The sequence below is a fragment of the Panthera uncia genome (assembly GCF_023721935.1).
Source record: "Panthera uncia isolate 11264 chromosome C1 unlocalized genomic scaffold, Puncia_PCG_1.0 HiC_scaffold_4, whole genome shotgun sequence".
In the NCBI taxonomy this organism is placed as follows: Eukaryota; Metazoa; Chordata; class Mammalia; order Carnivora; family Felidae; genus Panthera; species Panthera uncia.
This window is the reverse complement of record NW_026057585.1, coordinates 13,402,889-13,416,819: the sequence shown is the minus strand read 5'-3', so window position 1 is coordinate 13,416,819 and position 13,931 is coordinate 13,402,889. Positions and strand designations below refer to the sequence as shown.

General features: G+C 42.0%; 1 protein-coding gene and 1 non-coding gene across 2 annotated transcripts; one reads left to right on the top strand and one right to left on the bottom strand.

Moving 5' to 3' along the window:
- The first annotated feature begins 1,183 nt into the window (after positions 1 to 1,183).
- On the top strand, positions 1,184 to 1,594 carry LOC125913847 (small Cajal body-specific RNA 2). The gene has a single exon (XR_007455137.1). It is a non-coding gene; the product is annotated as a small Cajal body-specific RNA 2 (non-coding RNA).
- A 1,392-nt stretch (positions 1,595 to 2,986) lies between these two features.
- CFAP276 (cilia and flagella associated protein 276) lies at positions 2,987 to 13,869 on the bottom strand. The gene is made up of 5 exons (XM_049616656.1): positions 12,964 to 13,869; positions 4,705 to 4,821; positions 4,067 to 4,182; positions 3,577 to 3,707; positions 2,987 to 3,134 (listed from the first exon to the last, which is right to left on the bottom strand). The coding sequence occupies exons 1-5, from the start codon at positions 13,297 to 13,299 to the stop codon at positions 3,064 to 3,066; spliced, it is 771 nt and encodes a 256-aa protein (XP_049472613.1). The 5' UTR covers positions 13,300 to 13,869; the 3' UTR covers positions 2,987 to 3,063.
- Between the last annotated feature and the right edge of the window lie 62 nt (positions 13,870 to 13,931).

The window sequence follows — 13,931 nt, the reverse complement described above, 5'->3', positions numbered from 1 at the left end:
CAATACTCTGCTGGGTTCTGCCCGTGGTATATATACCTTTTTAGTTTACATCATAGTGAATACCATCATTCCTGTTAACCTAGTGTGATGGTCACCAAATATACGATATAGTTCATAATTTATGAGCGTGTGGTTTTCTCCTTTGAGGGAGCTCATACATGCATCAGCATTCATATATATCAGCATATATACATGAATAAGTGTTGAGGTGTATTAAATAAGGTAAATAGCACTCCTCAAAACATTTTGTCTACCACTACTATTAAAATACAAGTATCACCTGCCATTACCAGTCATAAACTCCTTCATTCAAGTGAGGTTATCAGGTTAACCAGCTATGAACCTAGGCAATCCTTGAGCCAATGGGATTCTGGCACATAAATGGATACTTTCCCCCTATTTGTTTATAAGCGCACGGTGGGATTGGTACAGTTACAAATTATAAATTAATATTTTTCTGGTTTACCCTCATGCATACCTTTTTCACTGAAAAAAGAGAAGGTAACTGAGACATTAAAATTGTGTTCCTTGATATGAAAGGAGCTAATACTAATTATATAATCACTACTTTTTTTTTTTCACTACTTATTCTGGAATTGGAAAGTTAGACATGCTTTAACAGACATGCAAGTTAATGAAGGTTCAGCAATATGACTGCCACAGAACCAAGTTCCAGGTAGCAAGAGGGCTCTTGTGAATGAGGATAGGGATATGCCTTCCTACTTTTACTCATCTCACAATTATCATGACTACCAAGCCCTTGGATTTAAGTAACCTATTCTCACCCTTCCCTTTGGTAGAATGATGTTTTCCTTCTCTCTTGGGGGAGGAACTCCTGCAGAACCTGATACTGGTTAATGACCGGGATTTGCCTTCTCCATGGGAAAGTAGCCACCTATAAATCTGAGACTGAATCATCTTATATCCAGAACTTGGGTCAAAGACCAAAGAAAAACTAGAGATATGGATATAAATATGCTACTGCACAAAGACCAAAAGACAAGCACGATTTAGGATTGCCGGGTTTTGTCCAGCCTTTCCCTCGGACCTGGGTTCCCCTCCGAGCCACGCGAGGGCAGCAAAACGCATACCGTCACGAGGGCCTATGCTCAGTGGTTCCTCCCAGAATCCTCCGAGGTGGGGGAGGGGCGGAGGGATTTAAAAGAGGATGCGGACTTCCTTCTCTTTCCGGAGGGAGAGCGGCCTAGGGCGAGGTGGTTTGTGTGGTGCTTTGGTGTTGAATGGAAGGCGCGTATGGCCTGAGTGTGAGTGGATGCGCGACTGTGAGTGTGCGCGTGGGGCGTGCAAGGCGAGTGTGTGCGCCCGTCCCTGAGCCACTCTCCCCCGCCTACACCTTGATCTTATTTGATCGGGTTGTGACCCTTGCCCCGCGGGGCCGACCCGATATGAAAAGCTCCCCTCCTGCGAAGCCCCCTCCTCTGGGGCGCTGTGCAGCGAGGCCCCTTTGGCGGCGGCGACGCTGCGGTCCCGGAGCCGGTCTTACGGGGCCCGGCGCTCAGAAATGATGAATTGATCAGATAGACGAGGCCGGGCTAGTCCCGGGCCACTGATTATCGAGGCGATTCTGATCTGAGCCCGGCCCTGGGTCACGGCCACCCGTGGCATTGGGGCTAAGCGTTTACAATAGGCGGCGGCGGGGGCGCTGACGGGTGGGGAAGGCGTGGGTGAAGGAGCCATCGCTCCGCCCCCTGGAGCTGGAAGGGCACGAAGTCGTGTTTGCCGCTTCAGTGTTTTTCTTTAGCACCCCTCCCTTTTTTCCTTTAGTCCCGACTTGTGATGACCGTTTGTATGGTACCAACACTGGTGCCCGCTGATCTAGAGGCACACTACAGCGTCTGTCGCTAAAGGCTTTATGTATATATGCACGCCTATATGTGTGCGCGCGCGTGTGTGTATATCGCGTGTGTGAGTATCCGTAAGAGAACTTGGAGAGCTTGTAAATATTCAGATTACAGGGACCCGCCCCAGATTTACTGAATTAGATTTATTAGGGAGGTCAACGAGTCTGTATTTTTAAAAACCTTGATGTATGGGTCACAGTAATAAATTTTTAAATATTTCAGTATCAAATAACCTGCATGAGATGATTATCTGGAGAGTCACCATCTCTGCCGCTTTCAGCCATTATAAATAACGAGAACTGAAACTTCATATTGTCACTTGGCAGCAGATACTATCTGAATAGGTGGAGTAACTGTGGAAGAGGGGCTGTGATAGATAGGTGGGATTTAAGGGCCATGTGTACCTAAGTAACAGGAAGAAGTCCTTTCATATCTGCATTATTCAATAATGCACATGCTGTCCAAACTTAGAAATGGAAGGTTACCCTACAGTATTCTAAAAGGTCTGCCATTTCTTGCCCAATTTAACAGCAGGTCCTCCTGAGTGACTTGTAATTTTAGAAACCACATTAATGCATCGGTTTTTAGGTCCCCTCAAGCTCAAGCACCAGATTATTGAACCATGTTTAGAAGAACTGCCTGTATTTCACGGCACAAATTGACAAAGAAGGGAATTGACTCCCAGGCAAGAAGACCGCAGGCAGAGTCAGACAATGAGCAATGGCAAGGAGCCTGGACCAGACAGATGGAGCCCTCATAGCAAGGTAGAGTCCAGTAGATGACAAAATCCACTTGGTCCGAAGTATGTTAAGTGTGACCTCATCATAACCATTAATGCCACATAGAACTACCAGAATTATGGCAGTGTGAGCTCATTAAGAAAATGGGCTATGTCCATTCTTGTTTCCTCAACACTTAGCTCAGTGCCTGACATATAAAAGTTCGCAAGAAATGTTGAATGGATACATCAATGTTTGGAATGACTTCTAAATCCTTCTCAGCAAAATGACTCCAAATTGCAAATATGTCCAACAGGACTAACTTCTAGAAGTTGGGAAACTTCCATATTTTAAGAGTAGTCAAGTGTCAACTTTTACTCCTTGGGCAACACACTTCAAGCTTCATCCAGCACAAATCTATTTAATGGAGGTGGGTGAAAGGACGTTCCACTATGATTAATTAGTCCAGGGGCCTGTCAACACTAGGTAGAGAAGAAGCCACCATCATTCTTTCGGGAGTAGCCTCCATTGGTGGCTGCAGTATGAGGGGACACTGTGGAGAAAAGAGAAGAGGGAGTAGGTTGTGAATTTCAATTGTTTGCCTTTTCTGGGAACCTGTAATCATCCATACATTTCTGGGTACTGTGGAGCAGTAACAAGCTGTCTTGTAACAGCTGGGAAACTGGCATATAGGGGACTAATGGGAGATAGCTAGAGGTCTTTCATTCCCAGGTTTCTGCCCTTTGCTAGAAATTTTGTTCCCTAGACCTAAGGCTGAGTTAAAGGCTCTGAAAAATTGAACTCATTTCCTAGCTTATAGGCAGCATGTCCCCTGGGTTTAGCCTGATATATGTCAACTTAGTCACCGCTATTCCTAGATCCTAAGTTATCCCTTAAGTTCTCTAATGGCCAATCACCTCAACTCCCTGATTCCTAGGTCCATTTAAAAAAAACTCTTGTACCACCCATCTGCCCCCCAGTCTTCTAACCCTTACCTATGGATCCCTGGATGCTGTGGATAGACTCCTTCTTAGGGTTGATCCAGTGTCTGATGTTAGCCTGGGAAGTGATGGAAGGTGGCAGAGGAGGGGGTAAAGGTTCTCCAGGGAATTGGTTCTTGATGATTCTAGAAGATGGTATGGGGAAGAACAGGGGAGAGTGAAATCAATCAGAAGGAGAAAGGTGAGGAGGGAAAGATAGTTGCATACAGCCTCAGAAATAATGCAGCCAAAGATCCTTTTTATCTTTTTCAGTGGAATCAACTGAAGCTTTTGTTTATACAGATAAGCACAATCCTGGAGGATCGCTATTCATTTTAGATAATAAAGATATAGAAATTGCATTACAGATACAGATGTAAAAAATATAGAAATCTGTATACAAATGAGTACCTCTTGGTTATCGTTATTTCTCAGGTAACACTTTACCTTACTTGACTGGATGGCATTGTCCTTAGGACGGAGAGGCTCCACCTCCACCACTTACCCATGGGTATCCTGGGTGGTCTCCTGATGTAAGAGTGTCTCATTTTTGTTCTTGAATGTCCCTGTGTGGTGGTTGTACAAGGCTGCTAAGCGGAAATCCAGGTCATCCTTTGGTATCTACAGAGGAAGTCAATCCCCCCCACCCCCAGGGTTAACTTGCCACCTCTACCCCAACTCTAGTCAGTTCTGCCGGGCTCTACTTCTCCCCAAAAGCAGAGTGAACCCTTTTTGTGCCTGAGATCCACCAACTCCTTACACACCAAAGACATCTTAACTCTTGTCAATATAGAATTGTGTCATGGTTAGGCCTAAGGAGGGGTGAGTTCTTACTGGAGATATGGAAATAATTATACTGTCCTTTAGTTGGGCCTAATGGGCCTTACTTCATTTATGGTTACAATCAGAAGAGAAATCTGGTAAGAAAACAACTTGCTCCAGATAATCAACTGGAGAAAAAACCGAAGCCTTCCAACTTCCCAGGGGCCAGATAAATCAATATTTGGTTTTGGATTTGGTAGGATCTTGGATTGGGGACAAAATAGAGATGGTGATGCAGTTAAGGACAGACTACCTTTCCAAAAATGATAGTCACGAGTCTTAGGCGGATGTAAAGAGAAATAGCATTTCAATACTAGGTACCTCAGGATCAAAAAAATAAACTTCCCGCCTCATGGAGGTGACTGTGGGAGTTGAGTTGAGCCGACTCCAGGGTTCCTGTTGCTGAGCAAGGTGATTTGGGTTCTTATATGGCAGTTTCTGCAAAAGAGAAACCACACACAGGACCTGGTTACAGGAGGCCTTGCTGATGTGATGGCTTCAGTGACACCATCTCCTTATTCCATCCTATTTTAACTGAACCTCAGATATCTTCCAAGGGAGGAACAATATGAGGCAAGATTCCCAGACTTTAGATGCTCCTAAGTTTTCAATCTTGGAACTGGCAGAAGTAGGCCAGGAATACAGGGAAAGGGGTGAAGTGGGACAGGGGGTAAAGAGTGCAGAGGAGATAAGATGATGAGCTCAGGCTTAGATGTCCTGAGTTTGAAGAAAAGGCAAGACATCTGATTGCAGTCAACAGGTAGAAAATGGGAAGTGTGCAAGTTAGAGGAGAGCTCAGAACACGTAATAGAGGTTTGATGGTCGTCCGCATGAAGTAGTAGCTGAAGCCTGCAAAAGGAGTGTGGCCAAAAGGGCTCATGACTGTATAATATTATAATGGGGGGGGGGGTGGAGAGGAAAGAGAAAGGACACCAAGGCAATCAGAGACAGGAGAATCAGAAGAGTGCAGTGTCTAAGCAGGAAGAGAAAAATATCAGCAGGGAAGGGTTATTGTGACTGCAGAAATGTCAAAGAAAAAGTACACTGGTTAGTCAATCTTCTAAATAGAACCGCATAAGCATGAATGTGAAAAGCACATAACTGATTTTCTTCATTGTATGTAAAGCTATATTGTATCTCTAGTGTCTAGAACAGCAACCTAACACATGGCATTCAAAAATGAAATACTGTTTGAATGATGACTGAATTCTAGTGAGTACAACTCCAACCTAGTAGAAATCAAATTCAACCTATCCAATGTTGAAATCCTCCTCCCCTCTATATATGGCAAAATGCTGTGTGACTCAGGTCAGTTATACATTAATTGAATACTATGTTCCAGGCAGTGTGCCACCAGCAAAAAAGATGACAAATGAAACAAGAAAACTACAAATATATGAGGCAAGCATAGGCAGATTTCCTCCCACTTTTCAAAAGCTACAGAAGTCTCATCATGTCCTCATTCAGTGGATGAGACTGTCTTTGAGAAAGTCAAGACTGTTGAGCATGAATACCTTCCTCACATCCAGTGTCCTTCCATCTCAAAGAAAGAGATGTCCCTTTTACTCAAGAATAACCCTTATGAATGGAAAAACATATTCCCCTCAAATGGAAGAAAAAAAAGCCAGGTAGCAATACTTATATCAGACGAAACAAACGTTAAAACAAAGACTGTATCAAGAGTCAAATAAGGGCATTACATAGTGATAGAGGATCAATCCAACAACAGGATATAACAATTACAATTACCTATGTACCAAACACAGGAGCACCTAAATACATAAAGCAAATCTTAATAGACATAAAGGAAGAAATTGAAAAAAAAAGCAAGAAATTGATAGTAATACAATAACACTAGGAGACTTTACCCCACTTATATCAATGGATAGATCATCCAGACAGAAAACCAACAAGGAAATGATGTTTTTGAATGACACATTAGATCAGATGGACCCAAGAGATATATACAGGACATTCCATCCAAAGCACCAGAATTACACATTCTTTTTGAGAGCACATAGAGCATTCTCCAGGACGGGTCACATATTAGGCCACAAAACAAGTCTCAATAAAAAAAATTTTAATTAAAAAAATTTAAAAAAAATTTTTTTTAATGTTTTATTTTTTATTTTTGAGAGAGAAAGAGAGAGACAGAGTGCAAGCAGGGGAGGGGCAGAGAGAGAGGGAGACACAGAATCTGAAGCAGGCTCCAGGCTCTGAGCTGTCAGCATGGAGCCTGATGTGGGGCTTGAAGTCATGAACTGTGAGACCATGACCTGAGCTGAAGTTGGAAGCTTAACTGACTGAGTCACCCAGGCGCCGTAGTCTCAACAAATTTAAGAAAACTGAAATCACAACAAGCAACTTTCCCGACCACAGTAGTGCTGAAACTAGAAATCAATTAGAAGGGAAAAAAAAAAAAACCCTGAAAGAAACACAAACACACAGAGGCTAAACAACATGTTACTAAATGACCAATTGGTCAACTAAGAAATCAGGAAATCAAGAAACAGAAAATGAAAACACAGCTGTCTGTCCGAAGTCTTTGAGATTCAGCAAAAGCAGTTGTAAGAGGGAAGTTTATAGCAATACAGGCCTACATTAAGAAACAAGAAAAATAATCAAACGATCTAAAGAAACTAGAAAAAGAAGAACAAACAAACCCTAAGAAAGAACTAACAAAGTTAGTAGAAGGAAGGAAAAATTAAGATCAGAGCAAAAATAAATGAAATACAGACTAAAACATACACACACATACACGAAAAGATCAATGGAACCATGGGAAACATAAAATTGATAAACCTTTAGCTAGACTCATCAAGAAAAAGAAAAAAAAGAGAGGACTTAGATAAAATCAGAAACAAAGGAGGAGAAACAATAACCAACATCACAGAAACAGAAATAATTACAACAGAATATTATGAAAAATTATATGCCAACAAATTAGGCAATCTAGAAAAAAAGGATAAATTCCTAGAAATGCAGAATCTTCCAAAACTACATCAGGAAGAAATAGAAAATTTGAACAGGCCAATTACTAGTAACAAAATTGAAATGGTAATTTAAAAGTCCCAACAAACAAAAGTGCAGGACTAGATGGCTTCACAAGTGAATTCTACCAAACATTTAAAAAAGAGTTGGGGCACCTGGATGGCTCGGTCAGTTAAGCATCTGACTTTGGCTCAGGTCATGATCTCACAGTTTATGAGTTTGAGCCCCACATTGGGCTCTGTGCTGACAGCAAGGAGCCTTATTTGGATTCTCTGTCTACCTCTCTCTCTCTCTTTCTCTCTCTCTCCCAAAAATAAAGCCTTCAGGAAAATAAAGAAGAGTTAATGCCCATTCTTCTCAAGTTATTCCAAAAAAATAGAAGAGGAAGGAAAACTTCCAAATTCATTCTACAAGATCAGCACTACCCTGATGCTAAAATCAAAGACACTACAAATGAAAAAAAAAAAAAATACAAGCCAATATCCCTGATGAACATAGATGCAAAAATCTTCAACAAAATATAGCAAAACAAATTCAATAATACATTTAAAGGATCATTCACCATGACCAAGTGGGATTTATTCCAGCAATGCAAGGGGGCTCAGTATTCACAAATCAATCAATATGTTACATCACATTAACAAGAGGAAGGATAAAAACCATATGATTATCTTAATAGATGCAGAAAAAGCATTTGACAAAATACACCACCTGTTCATGACAAAAAAATCTCAACAAAGTAGGTATAGAGGGAATGTATCTCCACATCATAAAGGTATATATCAATTTTAATGGTGAAAAATTCAAAGATTTTCCTCTAAGATCAGGAACAAAATAAGTATGTCTGTGCTCACCATTTTTATTCAACATAGTATTAGAAGATTTAGCCACAGAAATCAGATAAGAAAAAGGAATAAAATGCATCCCAATTGGTAAGGAAGAAGTAAAACTGTCACTATTTGCACGTGACATGATACTATGTATAGAAAATCCTAAAGAGTCCACCAAAAAATTATTGAAACTAGTAAATGAATTCAGTAAAGTTGCAGAATACAAAATTAATATACATAAATCCATTGTTTCTATACACCAATAACAAAGTGGGAGAAAGACAAATTAAGAAAACAATTCCATTTACAATTGCACCAAAAATAATATTATAGCTAGGAATAAATTTAACCAAGGCAGTGAAAGACCTCTTTTCTGAAAATTATTAAGACATTGATGAAAGAAATTGAAAACAACACAAATGGAAAGATATACCATGCTCATGGATTGGAAGAAATAATATTGTTAAAATGTTCATACTACCCAGAGCACGCTAAAGATTCAGTGCAATCCCCATCAAAATACTAATAACATTTTTCACAGAACTACAACAAATAATCCTAAAATTTTATGGAACAAAAGACCTCGGATAGCCAAAGCAATCTTGAGAAAGAAGAACGAAGCTGGAGGTACCACAATCCCAGATTTCAAGACATGTACAAAACTATAGTAATCAAAACAATATAGTACTTTAGGTGCCTTGCTGGCTTGGTTGGAAGAGCATGAAACTCTTGATCTCAGGGTCATGAGTTCAAGCCCCACACTGGGTGTAGAGATTACTAAAACAAATAAATAAACTAAAAAAAAAAAAAAAAAAAACCAATATAGTACTGGCACAAAAATAGACACATAGATCAATGGAATAGGATAGAAAGCCCCCAAATAAACTCATGCTTTTATGGTCAATTAATCTATGACAAAGGAGGCAAGAATATACAATGGGGAAAAGACAGTTCTTTTGATAAATGGTGCTGGGAAAAAAACTGGACAGCTACATGCAGAACAATGAAACTGAGCCCCTTTCTTATATCATACACAAAAACAAAAGGAAAATAGATTAAAGACCTAAATGTGAGACCTGAAACCATAAAGTTCCTAAGGGAAAACATATGCAATAATCTCTTGGACATTACCCTTAGCAAAATATTTATGGATATGTCTCTTCAGGGAAGGGAAACAAAAAGAAAAATAAACAATTGGGAGTACACCAAAATACAAAGCTTTTTCACAAAGAAAGCCATCAACAAAATGAAAAGACAACCTACTGAATGGAAGAAGATATTTGCAAATAATGTATCTGATAATTAATATGCACAATATATAAAGAATTTATACAACTCAACACCAAAAAACAAAACAAAACAAAACAAAAAAAACCTGATTAAAAAGTGGGCAGAGGACCTGAATAGACATTTTTCCTAAGGGGACCTACAGATGGCCAACAGTCACACGAAAAGATGCTCAACATCACTAATCATCAGGAAAATGCAAATTAAAACCACAATAAAGTATCACCTCACATGAGTCAGAATGGCTAGTATCAAAAAGACCAGAAAAAAAAAGACAAGAAATAACAAGTGTCGGCAAGGATGTGGAGAAAAGGGAGCCCTTGTGCAATGTTGATGGGAATGTAAATTGGTGCAGTCACTGGGGAAAACAGTATGGAGGTCCCTGAAAAAATTAAAAATAGAAATACCATACAATTCCATAATTCCACTACTGGGTACTTACCCAAAGAAAACGAAAACACTAATTAAAAAAGATATATGGACTATGTTTACTGCAGCATTATTTACAATAGCCAAGACATGGAAGCAATCCAAGCACCTATCAATAGATGAATGGATAAAGAAAATGTGATATCTATATATCTATATATCTTTATTCTTTTTTAATGTTTATTTATTTTGAGAGCGAGAGAGAGTGCAAGTGGAGGGGGGCAGAGAGAAAATGCTAAGCAGGCTCCACACTGTCAGCACAGACCCCAACATGGGGCTCGATCCTGCCAACTGTAAGATCATGACCTAAGCCGAAATCAAGAGTCGGACACCTAACCGACTGAGCCACTCAGGTGCCCCTATATCTTTATTCTTTATCCATTCATCTATCTATCTATCTATCTATCTATCTATCCATCCATCCATCCACCCACAACGGCATACTACTCAGTCATAAAAAAGAAAAATCTTTCTGTTTTCAACAACATGGATGGAGCCTGGGTATCTGCTAAGTGAAAGAAGTCAGACAAAGAGAGACAAATACCATATTATTTCACTTATATGTGGAGCCTGAAAAACAAAACAAAACAAAAGCAGAAATAGACCCATAAATGCAGGGAACACACTAAAGGTTGCCAGAAGGAAGGTGGGTAGAGAGAGGGGTGAAATAGATGAAAAAATTAAGATATACAAACTTCCAGTTATAAAACAAAAAAGCCACGGCAATGAAAAGTACAGCATAGGGAATATAGTCAATAATATTGTAATAATGTTGTACGGTGACAGGTGTTGACTACACTTACTGTGGTGAGCACTGAGTAATGAAAAGAATTGTCAAATCGCTATGTTGTACACCTGAAATGAATATAACACTGTATGTCAACTATACTTCAAAAATAATAATAAAAAGGAATAACCTTTTCCCCCCTGAACCTAGCCTTGTGCTTCAGAGAGACCTGCACCATCCTAGCCTCCCCTGTACTCAGCTTCTCTCTCGTTCCTTTATCACCGTCTCACTACCACTCTATCACCTCCCCTGCAGAACTAGACTTCAAGAGTTGACATTTACTATCTCCACTTCCTCCCCATTTCCGTCCCCTCTTTAGCCACTGCAGTCTGGCCTCTTTCTCAAGCAAGCACTGAAGCTGCTCTTGCAAGTGACCAGTGATCTTTATCTTTAGCCAGGTTTGGAGGATCCTTTCCAGACCTGATCTTATTTGACCTCTGCAGTTTCTGGAACCATGATTCAGATTCCCTCAAATGTTCTCTCCATGCTCTGTGGGTCCAGTTCCTCCTTGTTTTCCTCTTGAGTTTAGTCGTAACTGCTTAGCTCCCTTGTCAGCACTACTTTCTCTTTCTCTGCCCCTTAGTGCATTCTCCAAGGTTTTTATTTGTTTGTTTTTTGTTTGTTTGTTTGTTTGTTTTGTATTCTTACATTCACTGGATGAGCTCATTCCTTCCTATGGCTTCAACCACCACATGGCTATTTTGATTTCCCGATATACATCTTCAACCTAGAACTCTCAAGCATGTTGCCTGCTATTCATGTTCACTTAAGAGTCCTACAGGCACCACAAAACAACATCTACATAACTTATCTGAACATCTTTCTCCCCAAACCTGCTTCCCCTGAATCCCTCATTCAGTAATGGCATCAATTAAGTCCTCGGACACCTAGGAGCTATCCTAGACTTGTCCCTTCTTTTGGGCCCATCCATATCCAGCCACAAAGTCTCATCAGTCCTGCCCTTTGCATCTTTTTCACACCTGCACCATATTGCCATCCCCTGCTTTAGATCCGTTATTCCTCCTGGAGACTGCTGCCTCTTGAGGCTCTTGCCTCCTTGTTGATTCCTCTTGTCCTAACTCCCATTCTACCCAATCCACTGTCACTGTGTTTTCTGAAACACCCATTGATTGTGTCATTGTAGTGCTTAAAATCCTGATATGATGCCCCGGTGCCTCCAGGATGGAATCCTAGCTCACTAGCATGGTGTACACAGCACATCCAGTCCAACAAGGTCACTCCGGCTCCTGCTCTCTCCCCTCCTCCATCTCACATTGATGCTCCAACCATTCTGGACTCTGGTCCCCAATAGGCCACTCTTTCCCTCCTTTCCATGTATGGGCACCCGCTGCCTCCTCTGCTCTGAACGTCTGGTTCTTGTTTCCTTCTTCCTAACTCACATTCCACCTCCTCCCTCACCTGGGCCAGCTATTTGGATGTGAAAACTCACCTGCTCTGGGAAGCTTTCCTTTAAGCTCCCAGTTCTCCTGATATACAACATATAACACTGTCATAACACCTGTGCTATTGTGCAGGCATTCTTGCTGTTGTGGTTGTCAGTCAGCTTTTCTACCAGAGTTCCTCTAGAGCAGGAGCCATATCTAATTCATCTATATATCCTCAGTGTTGAGCAGATTGCCTGGCATATGGTAAATGATAAATGTTGAATAAACCAAAGGAAGCTCTTTGATCCTGTTATTTAAGCCACAATTACTATTTAATTCACCGTATTTCACACCACTTCAAGCATCCCAAATACCTCTGCCAGAAAAAAAAAAAAAAAAGATCATCTAAATTCCCAAATCACTGACACACACACACACAAACACATTCCAGTATTAACCAAAAGACAGAGATGGTGTGAAGGCAGATGTATAAGGCATGACCTGGTGGCTTCCAGAGGATTCTCTCCCATTCCATATCTCATGTCTCTTCAGAGAACAGTTTTCCAAACAGGGCAAAGGGTGGTTTGGCGGGACCTGCGACTGTTTAAGCCACATTACACAGCATTGCTTTGGGCAACAAGAGCCCCTTGTTCCTCTGGGCTAGAGCTCTACTTTACTCTCCTCAAAAGCACATCTGAAACGTTAGCAGACCTGAATATGGGGCCAAGGAGGCAGGCAGAAAGCAAACTTATCTGGTACTTGACTCAGTGTCCTCACCAGAATCCTTTAAGTTACCATCTCTGCCCATTAGGCGAACAGAAAGAAGAGTGCCATCGACCCTGGTGGGAATCTGCGCAAGAAACCACAGTACCTTGGAAGCTCGGGCTTTTCCCAAGTAGGAGCCATCGTTATCCAACGTAGGGTGCTGGAAAGGGTCTCGGGTGAAAGGCATGGCAAAAGGCGCTGGTGTGAAGGACTGGGGGCCCGCGCAGCCGCACACAACGCACGCGGAGGATCCCGGGTCCCAATTGTTTGGAACGCCCAGTTTCGGTTGCCGAGCAACTGCCCCACCGTCTGTGACTGAGGTGAGTTCCCTTCGAGAAGGGCGCCACCTGGCGGTGCAGCGCGGGAGACCCCCTGCGAGGGAGCTCCTGGGAACGCAGAGGGGAAGTGTCACCGAGTGTACCAGGGAGCCCTGCATTTGCATTCGGAAGGCTTAGTTGAAAAACGCCGGCCTCCTGGCGTGCAGGACTTCTGCAAAAGACTTCATCTGGGGAAAGAAGTCCTAAAAGATGACCCAGGAATTTCCTTCTACCTCGCATCTAACAGAAGGATTTTTCAAAGCAATGAGAGAATGAGGATGTCAGGAGACGGAAGAGCCCAAGTGTCTTGCACAAACACTCCTTCCTTAAACCCGTTTATGCCAGTCTCAAGTCTTCTCACAGAGCCGGTTGTAAAGGCACCGCTGAATTTGGTGGGACGGAAGTTAAGATCTCCAGAAGAGGCTGCTGCAGTAGGTAACACGTACCGGGGCCACTCTTCCAAACTGTAACTTCTGGAGGTGAGATGGCGTCTCAATCTTCCTTCTATCGCTCCACACACAGGAGGTGCTAAATAAGTATTTGTCGAACGCCACGTCTGCAAAATTAGAGGTGCTCATAAAAGGCCCATGGCACAAAAGGGCAATGGAAAAGGTGGATTTGGTGGCGATGGCTTGGAGGATGTTTCTACTGCGTTCTTTACACGCCCCCTGTGCCCGCCTGTTGGGCCGGTTGCAGACCCCGGGCGCGCGCGCCCTCCCACGCGGCGCGCGCCAGCGGCGGCGGCTGCCATGGCGAC